This window comes from Python bivittatus, unplaced genomic scaffold (genome assembly GCF_059951505.1).
Source record: "Python bivittatus isolate LINGU-HERP-01145 unplaced genomic scaffold, Pbiv_v1 ctg000970_np1212, whole genome shotgun sequence".
Lineage (NCBI taxonomy): Eukaryota > Metazoa > Chordata > Lepidosauria > Squamata > Pythonidae > Python > Python bivittatus.
Window position 1 is genome coordinate 3,800,993 of NW_028277121.1, and position 16,576 is coordinate 3,817,568.

Genomic DNA, 16,576 nt, shown 5'->3' on the forward strand with positions numbered 1-16,576 from the left:
CAGCACAAGCAAGCAGTCAGGTAAGACAGCTGGGCCAAGTGGCCCCGACCCCCTTTTTGCAATCCTTTTTATCCTCAAAAACCGCAGGCCACAGACATGACTCCCAGGATTAGCAACTGATTCATAACGTCCTTGGTGCTAATTTTACCATACTTCCCTGTTCCATTTCTCCTGTCACACTCCTTCTATTAGCACTTTATCTTGTCCATCTATTTTCCAACTTCCTGTCCATGACTGAAAACTTTAGTCCACATAGCAATTTTATTTATTGCTCTATAAGCTTGTTTAATTTGTATGTTACAATTAACAAAGGCCTTAAGTATTAATAAATCAGTTTTTTCCTCTCACAAAGTAGTACCTTTATCTAAGTTATTTTCAAAAATATTCTCTAAATTTCTTTTTACAATCCTCCACTATCGCTTCTTTCTGTAGCAACATTTCATTTAGTCTCCATCTAAAAGAACTAGATTTCCTTTTATAAACTAAACTCATAGGATTATGATCCCAAAAAAGTATTTGGTAATATCTCTATTTTAGAAACCTTATTAGCCAAATTCTTTGAAATCCAAATCTTATCTATTCTTGAAAAGGATGTATGTCTTTCAAAAAAATAGGTATGCTCTCTTTAATTGCCGTTTTTCTGTCTCCATATATCAACCAACCCTAAATTATCCATCAAATTAAAAAAAAAACTTTTGGCAGTTTGCTTTAGTAATTTTAATATGTTTCTCACATATTCTGTACACTGTACATGTTTCTCACAAGTTCTGTACACTTGTGGGGAGACCACTCCATTCCAATCCCCCATCAAACATCAATTTTCATTAGAAAATTTCTTCCGTCCCATTTCTTTTTTCTTTTCTTTTCCTGCTGAAATAAATCCTTTACCCACATTTTTATAAATCAAATATTTATGTCCTTTTTTCTAATATGTGTTTCTTGTAGGCAAATTATATCTTGTTTTAATTTTTTCAAATAATGATTTTTTTTCTTTTTTGAGGAGCATTTGTTCCATTTATATTCCACATGAAGCATTTGTAATCCATAATCAAGCCAAAAATGTAGGAAAGTTGGTATCTGTAGCGCCCAATTCTGTATTATCCCTTTCAGATTCCTGTTGCACCTATTGAAGTTTTTGTGTAGTCTCATCTGACACCTCCTTTTGAATCTCCTCCAAGTCCTCTATTTTTTTCTAGAAATTCCCTTGCCTCCTGGACAGAATTCTGTGAAACCTCTGTTGTTTAAAAGTAAAAATCATACCTTCCAATGTATCCCATTGAAATGGAATCTTTTTTTGTTTTAATCTATTAGTCAAAAAATACTCTTTTCTCTTATGCAAAATTCTAATAGGAATTTCTTTAAGAACAATTACATCTGTATTATCAGTCTTTAGTCGTATATTAAAATGTTGCTGCAAAACTTGATCTCTTGTCTTCTTCCTGACAAATGCACCAAGACATCCCTTGAAACATCTCTTACTCTCCAAATCTTGTATTTATTCTATATACTTTATCAATTTCTGCCTCTGTATCCTCCTCATCCCAATCTAAAAGATTTGCTAAAGCTTTAATCACCTTTTCTCTAATATCTTCACCAGAATCCTCTGGGATTGCTCTAAATGTCAAATAAAATTCCTTCTCTCTTAATTCCAATAGGGCGAAATTGCCCAGTTCTCTTTTGAACCCTCTGCCTATAACTTCTGTCTTACTCTCCAGAGTTTCCACTTTGTCATTAATTTGTTTTACATCTCCAGACACTTGTTTTACAGAACTTTCCACCTTCTTGACTTCTTCTTTCATCTTCTCTTTCATCTTTACAAGTCTTTGATCCATTCTTTTTTCAAAAGCTGTCAATTTAGTATCAAGTGATTACTTGATAACTTATTGCCTAATTCCTCGAACATTTTCTGAAGAAAATCTGGTGTAATTCCTCTCTCTGCAGGTTGTTCTAGTGATCCTCTCCTCCGCTCTGCTGTTTTTGCTGCTTTTCTGGTCATTGCCATTGTAATATTGTAATCCAAAAGTGAAAGTGTCTCAGTTGCAAGGGAAAGAGTAAAACACAAGCTCCCCCCTCATTTTTTTTTCTGTTCAGTCTTCCTCTGCCCTTAATACTTACATCTCAAATGGCACTCCATAGTTACAGTCAGCATCATAGTCTAGCTCATATTACCTTTTGTTTTATAAAACCCACCAATTATCTTCACTCTTTAATAGTAAACAAGAAACATTCCCATGAAGATATGGTTTGTCTATTTCACCAAAAAATAACTGTCTTCTTTATCCATTTTAAACTTTCTTACATCCACTCCTTGTTAAGCTTATCTTTCTGTTTCTGCTTTTTTGCCATAAGCCTTGCAGCCTTCCCCTTTTTATGTCTTTCAGAAATGCCACATTCCTTCTTTAACAAAAGGGAGAGTCCAACCCCATGCAGGGTGGTGCAGTCACTAATGAAGATGAAGAGCTTTCAGTCGACTGACAATCAGAAAAAGCATCTCCCCACTTCTGACAGGCAGGAACCTCCTATTCTGCAGAAGCAATGTTTCTGCGTGCGCCAAGACAGTACTTCTGGGCCAGAAATTCCTGATTCGTTATTGTTGTTTTTGAATCAGGAAGGCTACGAAGTGGGCTTTGGAAGTCTGTATGACCCTTCATTTTCCTTTCTCAAGACACTCTTCCAGGGCGATGCCACTGAAGAAGAGCTGGTGGGTTACTTGGCCCGGGCTCGGGCAGTGGCCAGACAAGCCGACCTGCCCCGGGCCATGACGCGGCTCTGCTATCTGCTGGGAAGAATGAGTGTCCGGAAGTTCAAACTTTCTCAGGCTCGAGTATATTTTGAAGAAGCTCTGGCAATTGTACGAGGGGATTTTCATGACCTCCGCCTTATAGCTACTCTTTATACCAATCTAACAGGCATTTACCTGAAACAGAAGAATATGGAGAAATGTGCTTGCTTTCTTGACAAAGCTGCTGCTTTGCTGATGGGCATGGCCAGTGACTTAGACAGTACGGAGATGGCGCTGGATATCTTGAAATATGCTTTGAAAAGAGCTGTGCTCAGTCAGAGCAGAAACGCAGAAGCCAGGGCCTGTTTCCTGCTAGCAAAGCATTACCTGAGCTTTAAGCGAGGGGAGGAAGCTCTCCCCTTTCTGGAAAGGCTGCAGCAGCTGCTGAATAAGGGCCAGGGGCTGCCGAATGGCAGCGCATCCGTGGACTGCTATTGGAAGCTGGGCCAGCTCTACAGCCAGAAGTGCCTGCCCCACCTTGCGCTAAGCTGCGCCAAGGTGGCCTCTTCTCACAGCTTCTGTACTGTGCTGGAGTTGTTCAGAAGCATCGATTTAGTGTTAAGAAATGCTTCCAAACTCCACCATCCCACATCTGTGGGACAAACACACCCTTCCCAAATGGCATTTTATCTCAGAGAACTGCTTTATGCACTGGAAAGTAGCAGGGGAAGCCAAAAGCTGCGCAGCATCATTTACTATGAACTGTCTCAGCTACATAGCCATTACAAACAGTACGAAAAAGCAATTGGCTACATGGAGGAGGTTTTAGACCTAAACACATGTGCAAGCGTGGAAGACACCATTAATCACTTCATTTTCCTCAGCTGGCTCTATATACTCCATCAGCAGAACGAGGTGGCTCTATACATTTTAAATGCTGTCACAGAGACTACCAGGAGCACCCGCCAGCAGTTAGGTGTTGTTCATAACATGGCTGCCATCAGTCTGAGACGAATGAACTGCCCCAGGCAAGCCACTGAGAGCTATTTTAAAGCCCTGAGCATTTCTAGAGAGATGGGAAGCGCAGCTAATGAGGCAGTGGCTTTGGCCAACCTTGGGATGCTTTGCCTGCATTCGTCTGCCCAAGGCCTGGGAGAGCATTTCTTAATGAAAGCCGTCCAGCTCTTCTCTGAACTCTCCAGCAGAGAATGTGGGGGAAGCTTCACAGCCATTCTACTCAGGCTAGGGTGCCACTACGCCAGTGGGATCCATAAGGATAAAGGGCGGTGTTGTTACGAATGGGCCTTTCTGGTGGCAATGGAACTCGATGATGTGGAAGGTAAATACGTTTCCTTGGCTCAGAGTTAGGATAAAATATATTTTGAAGCTTTTTCCCAGCTACCAAGGTGAAGGGTTGCTGCCCAGAGAATTGGGAGCAAAGCTGGATTTTCTTCTGTTCTTTTTTATCTTGGTCCACTCCTCTGCTGTCCTTGAGGTTTCTCTAGGGTTTGAGGGCATTGCTCAGGTTTCTTCTGTCCGCCTGCTCACGCACATGTTTCAAGACAAGGCTGCTGCCTTTTATGTCTCCCTCTGTTCTTATGAGAAGGAACCAGCAAGGGATAGAAGATACAGGAAGAGTGGGTGGAAGCTTCTGCCTCCTCCTCCTCCTCCTCCCAACTGTTATTCCTATTCTTACTGCTCATGACTTTCAATACGCAAAGGACTTTGTAAACTTCTAAAACTTTGTAAACTCCTCTGATCATGGTTTGAGCAGGGCTCTGTGTAGAGTAAGGGTGAGTTTCTCAGTTTACATTGCAAGCATGCTATGATCTGCAGGATGAGTTTTTGGTGAAGAGGAAGAGAGAATACTTGGACAGCATCCCCAAGCTTCAGAGCAAGAATTCAGGAGGAACCCTGCCTCCAGCTTGTCCCCCACATTTGTAACCAGTCACAGACACATGAATGGACTCTCCTATTACGTGAGCAGAAGACACAGTTGTACATCAGCCCATAGGAATAACTTGCCTGAAGTAAAAGCACAATTTTCCAAAGGTCTGGAGATGCCTAGCACTTTGCTCCTGAGACAGCAGTTGTAAGCATTTGCAGCTTATTTATTTATTTGCATGCATTTATATGCCACCTCTTCTACCCGCTGAAGGTACTTAATGTGTCTTCATATTTTTTACAGCAAAAATTTCTGCTGTCCATGGACAAATGCTTTACACGTTAGTTTGCTTTTAGCTGATTGTATGAATCCTGTGATTAAACCCAGAAATGCAATTAGTAAAAGGACTCAACTTTTGGCAATTTAGATTTGTTTTAATTAAAGAATCTAACATTTAGTTTAAACAAAACACCTGCATGAACGCTCTTAACAACTTCTGTTTCTAGAAGTGTGAGCAGGGGAGGGAGAAAGGCAGGCAGAGGAAATCCATTTTCAACATTCAGTGGCTCACCTGCTCATTATCTCCAAGGTCTCTTCTAGCCCTTGCATTCTGTGATTCTTTCCAATAAAATCCTTGATAGAAACAAATAGTAAGGATATGATGGTGAGTTCAATAAGCAAAAGCAGTAGCCACAAGAACCGGAAAAGAAGAGGCGGCTTGTGTCCAGACACGGCTCTGCTCCAGGGACAGGAGGTCTAATCTCCCTCCATGAGACGCAAGAGTGAGCACTTGGAGGACGCTCACAAAGTGAAGTTGGAGCTGGGCAGAAAACAGATTTGAATTCATTTTATTTACATTTAAATTAGTTAGTAGGATTACTTTCCAGGTAAGTAATACCTTCTTCCTTCTTATGTTCAAAATTAAAAATGCTTTTAAGGAATGGTGAGCTTTCGTGAGCTGCCTAGAACAGGTAAGATATCCCTCGAAGTTCAAATGCTCTTTGGCGACTGGGTGAACCTACAGTAGCCCTGATAAGGGCATTTGCTGATTGTTGTTGTTGATGTGGATCAAGCAATTCGCAGCATGGAAAGTGATGCTGAATGCGAAGGCCTGATCTAAAGCTGCGGGGGCTGAGTATGTCCTGCTGTTGCTGCCCCTTTGAAAGACGTTGTTCCGTTAATGGACCAACCACTCCTCCTTTCTAGGGCAGCTCCAGGCTGTTCAGCATCTGTGTCAGTTCTACAGCACGGTTGTCCCAGATCCAGCGCAGTGTGTCCTCTACAACGAATGTCAGCTCACCTTGGTTAGGAAAACATCTGATAAGGTCATGGAAGGACAGGTGCTAGAAACCATCAGTCAGCTCTATCTGTCTTTAGGAACGGAAAGGTAAGAACTGAAAACCGTGAGGTTCTTTCTTTCGGATAAACAGTGTTTTGTTACACTGCCACTTTGTTAGTGGGCTGGATACAAAAGTACCCTTCTGCAAGCAGAAGAGGCCTTCTTCTTCTCAACAAAAGGGTATTTTATACCAAGGACAGGCACGCTTTTGATGTCGGGATTTAAGTTTCCATCACCATGAACCGGTTTACCCTCTTCTGGCATGAGCGCTGCTGGATGGGCGGCGTAGTTCAGCCCTTCCCCACAGCTGCTGCAGGATGCCTACATTCCCCTAAGTGGTTCAGGCATTTCAATCTTTTGGATTAAGGGAACCACACAAACAGCCTTCTGAAAATAGTGCTAAGAAGACCAAGTTTCTGATCTTGCAGGGAGAAGAACTAGGCCTGCCACCTTCCTTCTGACTTTTTGAGTTTCATGACAAGCAGAATTTCAACTGGTGAAACTTTTCTAGATCCTCTCGTACTGAGAGCTCTGCGTGCTCCGTTTTTTATCCCTGTATGGTGCAGGAACCATGCCAGAAAAAAATTCCACCAGCTCAGAGAGATTTGTTGACTGCAGTTTTGCATGATGATCTCTAGCTTACAGGTGTCTCCAAACATTACGCTCACAGGGCTGGTGTTGATGCTGTTACTATAGATTTCCTAATGTTTCTATCAACAAAGTCTTCAGTGGTTGTTAGTTTGATCATAATCTCCTAGAACAGTTTAGTTAGTTTGATCACAATCTCCAAAACAATTTCTAACTAGATGTGTGTTTTCCACAATTGATAAATAGTTATCCGGTTGTGTATCTGAATAAAAATATCTTCTTAAAATTTAAGATTGTGTTGTAGCTACTTGTACTTCCTGAGGGTAAGGTCTGCCCAACAGTCTGTCTACAGAGGCTGTGGATGCCCCTGTCTGGGAGTTTCTCAGAAGAGCCTCTCAAACATGATTTTGGTTTCACTGATTTTCCTGCGCATGGCAGAAGGTTAAACTGAGGATCCACAGTGTATCAAAGCAATCTGTTGGTTGGTGCTCATAAGTTTTGAGGATGGCAGTACAGGGTCAGCTGGGAAGCATTTCTCCTTCTCCTTCTCCTTCTCCTTCTCCTTCTCCTCCTTCTCCTTCTCCTTCTCCTTCTCCTTCTCCTTCTCCTTCTCCTTCTCCTTCAGGGCATGCCGGTCCGCCCTGGACTATCTCAAGAGAAGCCTCGGGATATTCATTGATCTTCAAGCCAAAGATAAGGAAGCGCAGGCGTGGCTTCAGGCAGGAAAGATATATTATGCGCTGAGGGAGAACGAGCTGGTCGATGTTTATATCCAGGTAAGATGTCTGTATTGGGTTGGTGTTAACTGGGATGTAGGTTTCTTTGTCCTCTAATAACTTTTTGGCTTTTTGCAAGTATTGTGATTTATCCATAATAACTGTGGTTCGGCCTTTGCTGGGAGGATGATGATGGTTTGGTCCTTCCTCGGGCTTTTGAGGGCTGCTCTGTCCTCAAAATGTAGGAGAGACAGGCAGAAGGCTAGCAGAGCACATCGATGAGCACCAACTAGCAGTCAGAAGACACAATGAAAACTCCTTAATCTCACAACACATGGACAGACTGAACCATAGTTTCAACTGGGAAACTCTCAGCATTTTAGACCAAGCTAAATCCAAAAATGCGAGGGAATTCCTGGAAGCTTGGTCTTCAGAGTTGAAATCCACACTTCTTAAAGTTGCCAAGGTTGAGAAACCCTGCCCTAGACCATCTCCTCTGTAGTGACTTTAGGATCCTCAAGGCATCACCAGGCCTTGGCTGAAGTGATGGAAAGCCTGTCCTCATGGCTGTTATTTTGGATAATTCTAGAAGATCTGCTAGATCACTAAAGAGGAAATGACCCACTTCTTATTCAAATGTAAAATGTGATATTAGGCAGAGGTGGCTAGCAGCAGTTCTAATTCCATAATGTCTATTCATGGAACATTGAAAAAGAGGAAAGTGAATTAAAAATAGTTTTTAGTTGTGTAGCGCTTCTGTTGGAAATGTTACTGTTTGTATTGCTCAGTATTGCAGAATAGGTTTTTCCTTCTAGGTTGCTCACAATGCTGCTCTGTGTACTCGGGATCCTAATTTAGAAATGGAAATGCTTGAAGCTTCAGGAGACATCTTTTTCAACGGAGACTGGGAAAAGGAAAGAGCAGCGCCCTTCTACAGGGTGCGTATCGCCTCTTCGCCATCCCCACGGAACTCCTTTAGTAGGACAGATAAAGCTGGGTGGCATCTTTGGGACGTTACACTGTGCAAGACGCCCTGTTTTGTTCTTGTTCTTGCTCTTATTTTAGGACAAGGCTCTACCACTTGCTGTGAAAGCTAAAAACAGCAGCGCTGAACTTCGGCTCTTCAACAAGTTGGTTGGGTTGTTCTTAACCTTACAGAAGTATGATGAATGTCTAGGATACGCCCAAACATCCTTAATGCTCAGTGTCAATTTAGGTAAACCTGTCTACTGCATTTCTAAAAGTCACTTGGGAATGATTCAAAGTTGTATACAGAGAGATTTATAGTTGACCTCGTGCATCATTATTTAGTGCAGTCTGTAAAAATGCTTCTTAGGTGCACATGGTGGAAAAGGGAGGAAAGAGTGCTGAATCCTGTGATTGACAGCCTTGTCCAGGGTGCCTGCAGGGTGGGGTCAAAAATGTCAGTACGGTGGCCACTGTGCTACGATCAAAGCTTCACTTGCTTTTTATGGGACCACGCCTGCAGACATCCACGGTCTGGTTGTTAGGTAAGTATCCACCACCCCAAGTACAGTAGGAGCAAGAATCATCAGTGTTTGGGCAGTGAGGGTCTGGAAGGAGAAATCAGAGAAGGGCAGAGCAAGGCTGGGAGCTAGTTGCAAAGGCAAAGGATTACCGGGAGTCAGCTGTGGGCTTTTACAGACTTGTAACGGAAGATTCCTGCCCCCAAATCTTGCAGAAAGCTCTTCTAGCGGAAATCTCTTTGAAGAACTAAAGGGATGGAAGACTTAAAAAGGGGTGGAGCAAGCCCCATTGCAGCACTAGCATGCAACCGCTCTTAGTGATGGTTTTATTTATGTATACGACCATTTGAATGCTGCCTGCTCCACAGGACTCTAGGTGGTTTACAATAACATCAGGATGCCCCAAAATCCCCAACTTTGCCACCGGTCACACCCAAATGTTGCAAAGTGACCAAAGGCGAAGGCCAGAAGGCCCAGGGCCTTCCAGACTGCAGGGTTAGCATCCTCCCCTTCACTTCAGATGGGGTGGGGCCCCTAAAAGAAGGGCCCGCGTCTTGCTGGGAGAGACAGTCCTGGAAGCCCCTGGGAGGTGAGACACATCATTGTAGGTCTTGCAGGGCCTTGTAGGTAACAGCTTGGGATTGATCCTGGTAGCAACACAGTGACCGTAGCGTCAGTGTCCCGTTGCTTGTTCTGCTGTCCTCACTGGCAGCCAAGCTACTATAGTTTGGACCAATGAAGTAGAATGTGCTGACATTGTCTAATTGTCACGATTTTTCACTGTCATCAGAGCATCCCGGTCTAAAAAGGCCCACAATTGGCACGCAGCCAAAGCTGGGCAAAGACCTCCCGCACCCCCAAATCAATGGCCTCCACCTGCTGAAACGACCCTCTGAAGCTTAGCATATTTATAAAGGGAGCAGGTGAAATTAACACACAGAGACTGAGCAAGAGATATCCCCATCTTTTGATTCCAACTGTAGTTTCTAACAAAACCAAGGATAAATCTCTGTCAGTCACATGCCTTCCACAGATTCATAGCGTCTTTACGGAATCTTCATGGATAGATCAAAAAATTCAAACTTGGGGATTTTAGGTTTTGTGATTGTTGTTTTATTTATATTCGGTATTAATTGGAGACGGTCTTTCCTTCAGTGCTCCAGATGTTGCTGGTCCCCAGCTCTACACAGCCCAGCCGCGTGTCCCACTTGAAGCAACGTCTAGAGGGCCACAGTTTCTTGAGGCTTCTAAAACTGTTCGGCAGCTAGAATTCTGCCAGGCATGCAAACCGCTCTGGGAAATTATGCTGTGTGCCATTCTCAGAAATGCTGTGTAAAAGAAAACATGGTGGCTACCCCCCAGGAATTTTAATGAATTTTAATGCAGTGTCAAAGCACGGTATCGGAGCACCAGCAAAGAGCCAAATTCTGTGTCAAGGAGAGACTAAAGTTCTCCCCGCTGGCATATTTTGTGGCCTGATGCTCACTCCCAGGTCCTTGGTGTGCTCCCCTGAAGGCACCTACTATCTGCTGTCCTTCTTTCTCTCATGGCTGGCTCTTTCTGTGCTTCCTTCACTAGGAGATCAGTTAAGTGAACGAGTGGCCTATCACCGCCTGGCAGTCATCCACCATCACTTGGGGCAGTGCGAACTCGCTGAGCATTTCTTCCTAAAAGCAGTTTCCCTGTGTCCCTCCCCTCTTGAGTTTGATGAGGAAGCCCTCTATTACGTCAAAGTTTACCTTCTCCTGGGAGACATCACCTTCTATGATCTGAAGGTAAGACAGTCAGGTGGAATTAAAACCTGAAGACGGAAGATCCATTTTGCTTCACCTGGATCTGGAGTGTTTACTTAGGAAAGAGACAGGAATAGAAGGGAAGAAGAAGCGGGGCTGGTTTCAGATAAGCAAGGTCCCGTCCAACCCAAGTGAAGTATGGCTTTTGCCATGGTTCGCACAAAATAAATTGGATCATCTTACCAGAAAGGCAGAGATCAACCACGCAAAGCTCACCAGAGGTTGGTCTACAGCCCCTGTGATCTACAACCGCTGACCTTGCTGATTTAGAGGATCAGGATTGGGCTATGATCTTTTTTCAATGATACCTCCCCCAGTGACTGCTGCCTCTTTCTTCCCCCGTGAAGAAGGCGTCGGCCCCTTATTTTGAAGAACTTGTGCGTTGTTAGAGGCAGCAAGTTACAGCGTTCAGTCTACAGTCTCCTGCAAGCAATTCAAAGGTGCAAAATGTTGTTGTAGAAAGAAAAGGCTCCTAATTTTGGATGAGGGAATGCGCAACCCCCATTCCATCGATGCTTGTTATTGCACACCTCTCTCTTTCTCTCTCTCTCTCTCTCTCACACACACACACACACACACACACACACACCCTCCTGCATGCTCTGCCTTCTTAGCTGTTCTCTGCAGGCTCGTGAAGCTTCCCGTCTCCCTGTCACTGCTTGGGAAGCCAGGCGTGGGAGGAGGCCTGGCCCGTTGTCACTCCCTGTCACCCCAAACAGAAGCCAGCTGCAGAGTCGAGACTCGGGAAGAAAACGGTTGGAAAACGGGAAGAAAGCGGTGGCCGGTCCCGAAGACCTAGGGCTGCTGGAGTGACCGATGGCAGGCGGACGAGGGGCGAGGCCAGGCCAGGGAGATCAGGCAGGGTTAGGTCATGGAATGGGGTGGCTGAGGAGGTGGCGGCAGCAGAAACCGCCCACCATCTGCCCCCTTCCTGGCAGCGGGAGGGCGGGCAGCGAAAGCCACCCCGCCCTTTCTTGAAACGTTGGCCCTAACTGAGGTTTGCCACCACTGCCGAATCTCAGGGGCAAATGGGGAGGGGGGAGGCTGTGGGTGTTCCACCAAAACAATGCGATGCTTTGCAGTGTTGAGGTTGGGGTTGTGGGGATGTGTGGGTCCCTAAAGAACCAGCCTTTTCCACCACGACGGCGTCCTTTTGCTTGCTTGAGCTGGGCAAGATTCACCGAGCGGAGCCGAGCCAGCAATAGAGCAGCAAAGAGGCGGATCGGGCGCTGCCGGGCTGTATGGCTCCCGGGCTCGGCTTAGGGCCGCTCAGTCGCGCGCTCACGGTCCGTTGGGGCACGCGGACCTCGCAGGCCCCCCTGCTTTCTGCCTGGGTTTTCCAGATCAGGGCGGCTGGGGCAGGCGAGGCGCACAGCCCTGGCCAGCAGCCGGGAAAGAATTAGGGAGGCACGCAAGTCACTTCCCACCGAACGCGGAGGCACGTCAGGTCCTTTGGGATCCACGGAGCCCCAGTAAAGTTAAAGGACAGCAGGACCTGACTGGGTACCGTGTACATCCACTCCTCCTCGCACACATGTGCACACACACACACTCATCCGCACTGACCCACATCCTCCTCAGCTGGGCTGCCAGGCGCTAGCCAGAGGGGTGGGTGGGCTCCAGGGCCCCCTTTATCCCCCAAAGTCCTTGCTTTGCTGAGTCACAAGAGGGGCAGCTACTCTTGCCTTGTTAATTTACAGGTCTGGTAGCTCTGGATGGGATTTGGGGGGGTCCTTGTGCTCAGGCCCAACTTCCCTTTCCTGGTTCGGTGACGCTTTTTCCTTTGTTTCCTTAATGCTTCTTTCCTTCTTATCTCCCCCCCCGCCCCAGGATCTTTCAGACCCGAGTCCTGGCTTTGGGTCTTCTCTGTTCGGGCGCCTGCTTCATCCTTTAGTCACGGCGGTGTCGGCCTCGTCTCTCAGCGGCCCTCATTATTTTCCGACGCTTCTACTTACCGTCCAGCCGGTTTCCATTTTTAAGAAAGTAACAACAGTCCCTCTATTGCTTGATGTTTCAGGATCCTTTCGACGCTGCAGGATACTATAATCTGGCCCTGGCTGCTGCCATGGACTTGGGGAACAAAAAGGCGCAGCTGAAGATTTACACGAGACTTGCCATAATTTACCACAATTTCCTCGTGGACCGGGAGATGTCCCTCTTCTTCTATCAGAAAGCAAGAGCCTTCGCCACCGAGCTCAACATCTGCAGAATAAACCTCTCTCCAGACCAGGCTCTGAGGGCAAGGTGGGCTCCCAGGAGGAAGGCCCTGTGAGGCTCCCCGAGGGCGTTTGCTGGGGGCCTGGTGGGGTGGGCAGGAACCGACCACCCTTTCTGCCCTCTGAGAACAGAGCTGCGGTTCCAGCAGCAGCAGCAGCAGCACTCAGGGCCAGCTTCTCCTCCACCCCCCCCCGAAGGAAACAAGGGCAAAGTCAGGAAACAGCCTCAGGGATGATCCCAGGAGCAGCTGGCTATGAAGCCGCGGAACGGTTGAAGCCAGAAAACCGGTGCGTTCAAATGAAAGAGTTAACTGAAAATAATAAATATGCTAACTGAAGCTTAACATTGTCTCCCTCTCCAATTTTAGTATATTTCCAGATTTGCTTGGGAAATAGTGTTTACAACTCTGTTATGCGTATGTTACCTGGGGCAGCAATGACAGATCTTCAAATGAAAGGGGGGGTTCCTTGCAAGCATTACTTGATTTACGACTTCCAAAAATGCTGCCAGTCTGCAGGTGAATGGGGAACACGGGGCTTCTGCCCGCGGCCCACGGCCCAACTGCTTGGTCTGGAGTCCAACACAAAGCCCTCTTCTGGAACCCCTCGAGCCTCCCGGGCTTTAACATTCGATAGGAAGGACGCAGGAAGACGAGTCTCGGTCCCGTTTTTCAGTGTTTGGGATCTGGTTTCTTTTTATCAATTCTCCACAAGCCATCCACAATCAGAGATAAGGCTGGCTGCTAGTTCTTTATTTCTTTAAACGTTTACTTTTTGAATGCACACAGCCAACTAACCATTACCACAGGGTGCTCGTTAAAAAAAAAGATAGATGATAGATAGATAGATAGATAGATAGATAGATAGATAGATAGATAGATAGATAGATAGATAGATAGATAGGAATTAGACCGATGTCTGGTTCTCATTCTCTGTTCTTAGGCTACTGGTTTTAAAGTCACAGGGGTCATGGGTTATTTGCCCCTTAATTTAGCTAAATAGGCTTCTAGAGGGGTCGTTTCTCTTTGACTTGGCTTGCAGATACTGGCGAGGAAGATAGATACAACATTGGCAATTGCATGCCTAGTTTTAAACAAGTCGTCGCTGAGATTGTCCCACTAGGTGTGGGCCAGACATCCAGCAATTGGAGGAGACAAAAGAACCGAGGCCGTCCTGGGCCTCTTGCCCTTCTCACTAGGTGTAGTGAGTTTTGAGAGAAGTTCTGGGTAACCCTTTAGGACCCACCACCAGGTCTTTGGTGGCAGGATGATGTCATCATTACTGATAGGATCCAATATGAAGCCTGCTCTGTTCCAGGAGATCACCCCGATCTTCTGCTTTACTGCTCAGTAGTCATCCATCCAATTTTAAGTTCAGCTTCCCCTTCTGGTGCCAGGCTCTTTTTTTTTCTTTTTTCTTAACAGATGGGATTGGGGTAAAGTAATAACATTCAGCGGGTCATCCAGTTACAGCCTGAGGATTTCACTAGCACCACCAGAGAGTGATCTTATCAAGATCTACTCAACATCCCACTCAGCCTCGTGTGTCAATGAGAGGGACTGCAGTACAGTTTGGGTCTTTAGGAGGTGATGTCCTGAAGGATCAAGAGATTTGGACGTTGGGTTAGTCTTCAAGGGTTTAGCTGTGGGAGAAAGAGAAGTTAAAATGCGTTTGAGCCCATCCAGGCCATTCAAGAGAATTTGACAAGGCGTGGATGAGGAAATTGGGGGCCTTCCAGTACATTCCCCTTATAGCAACTGCCGCTGTCTGTTTCAGGATTATCCTTAGCTGCTCCTCAGTGTAACTGAGCCAGTTACAACAGATTCTTTCTGTTGGAATAGAACATGTGTCTTTTCATCCTGGAATAAATCTGACAGGAATTTCCTCAACCCAAATAGCACAAAAGGAACTGAAGATCAATTACAGAAATATGTACAGTTCTCTGCATAACAAGGCGACCTCTTTCTTGCTGAGGTCAACACAGCGAACAAAGCAGCAAATCTGTGGAATGGGCAGGGGTTCTCCTAGAGGTCGGCATTCCTCTCATTTAGGGCAATCGAATGCGCAGTCTGGGTGCCTTGTAACCTGAGCGTGTTATCCTGCATGACTGGATAAAATACATAGCAGTGTGCAAAATGGAGAAAATGTAGGTAAACTGAAGAAAGTTAATAAATTTGCTTGAGTTGAGAAAAGGAGTTGCTGAAGGATGCCACTTGGAGGTCATTAAAAAGTGTCCTTGGGATGTTGAAAGGCCCTGCTGTTAGTGTTGGGCTACTGCCTTTCCTGTGCCAATGTGTGTCCATTTGTCCTGTGGCACCAAGATTTGCCAGTTTGTCCCAGGTAAAGACAGCCAGTCTGGTGTAGCGGTTAAAGCATCAGGCTAGAGACCAGGGGACCATGAGCTCTAGCCCCGCCTTGGCCACGAAGCCAGCCTGGTGACCTTGAGCCAGTCCCTCTCTCTCAGCGGTAGGAAGGAGGAGGCCAGGGCAACCCACTTCCAAAATCTTGCCAAGAAGACTGCAGGGAGTCAACACTGACGTGAAAGTGCAAACACACACCTAGGTAAAGTGTAGTGGTTGTTACTGAGAGCCTAGAGTACATGGGAGGTTGAGCAAACACATGTTCCCCTGATGTCATGACCTGAGGGGTCAAAGGGAACCTCCAGGTGAAAAAAGACGAAGGAGCTGCTGAACGGAAGAGGAGTTGTAGATGTCAGCCCTTCAAGGTAGAGCAGATTAGGAAACCGAAGTCATGACACCAAAGCCACTTTTATTCTAGGGTTACAGCAACAGGATCTTTGCAAGCCCGAACGCGTCGTCCCCCGTCCCTGCCTTTACCCCCAAGAGAGCTAGGGAGGGTCCAGCCTGAGACGCTTTTGCAACTTCCGTTCCTGCTTTGGGCCGAGATTTCTCTTATCGGAGCGTTGCCTTGGCTGCGGCTCTTTCTCAGGGTTATTCTCTCAGCCCATTACAGAATGTTTTCAGTTATATCAACACTGAGTGCATATCATTCAGCTGGGAAAACTCGCTGCCTGTTTTCCAAGGAAATTTTCTATGTCAATATCCTTCTATAAAATTAATTAGTAATATAAGACAGGAGCATAGAACAAGTCGAACTGGATTTGACCTGGCAGCATATTGAAAAGCCCCTACATTTAGAAGACAATTCATGGCCACACTGAAGCCATGTGCCCACGTAACCATGCCATTAGGCACCTAAGAGAAGGAGCTGCATTTGCTGAGAACATTCAGTACTTGGATCATTTCAGCTGGACTTCTAGGGAAGGTAAAGTTACACTGGCAAAACGCACCAGATGCAACCCAGCAAAACTTCCAGAATGGAGCGGAGCATCTGGCAGGGTAGGGCCCAGGTGGGGTGGGGGGTGGGGTCAAAAGTCATCTGGGTGGCCATAACCACATGATCAAAGCCCCCCCTTTTTAGCATGCATGTAAAAAAGGGGGGGCTTTGATTGCATAGTTGTAGCCATCATCTGGACTCTTTTGACCCCCTGTGGATACCCCTGGCGGGGCAGGGAAAGGAGGACCCGTCGCTCCCGTCGGCTGAGGCTGTGGGGGCTGGCAGCATCCCCTCCGAGGGACGTCCTGCAGGCCAGAGCTCGGGAGGGAAGGCGCTGGGGGTGCGGGCCGTCTAGAGGAACTTGCCGAGTTCCCCGAATGCTCCGCTAAGCTCCTGAATGGGCCTCCAACTGGTTGCTGCTGGACAGCGGTGCTGCCCGAGAAGAGAGGCCCTTCCACCGAGAGCAGGGAAGCGGGTCTGGCCGGGCGGTTGAGCAGGTGAGCCAGGCACCCCTCCATCACCGGCTGAGCAAG

At 46.3% G+C, this 16,576-nt stretch overlaps 1 protein-coding gene across 8 annotated transcripts in view; it reads left to right on the forward strand.

Moving 5' to 3' along the window:
- Positions 1–13,101, forward strand: part of SH3TC1 (SH3 domain and tetratricopeptide repeats 1) — a 46,572-nt gene extending 33,471 nt beyond the window's left edge. For 7 of the 8 annotated variants that reach the window (XM_088131111.1, XM_088131116.1, XM_088131113.1 and 4 more), the window contains 7 exons: positions 2,382–4,061; positions 5,814–5,994; positions 7,160–7,310; positions 8,066–8,188; positions 8,316–8,466; positions 10,316–10,512; positions 12,548–13,101. In XM_088131111.1, the coding sequence (XP_087987237.1) occupies positions 2,382–4,061; positions 5,814–5,994; positions 7,160–7,310; positions 8,066–8,188; positions 8,316–8,466; positions 10,316–10,512; positions 12,548–12,802 (2,738 nt within the window). In that variant the 3' untranslated portion in view covers positions 12,803–13,101. The remainder of the gene's footprint in view (positions 1–2,381; positions 4,062–5,813; positions 5,995–7,159; positions 7,311–8,065; positions 8,189–8,315; positions 8,467–10,315; positions 10,513–12,547) is intronic. The other variant, XM_088131117.1, reaches the window with a different exon arrangement.
- The last annotated feature ends 3,475 nt before the right edge of the window (positions 13,102–16,576 follow it).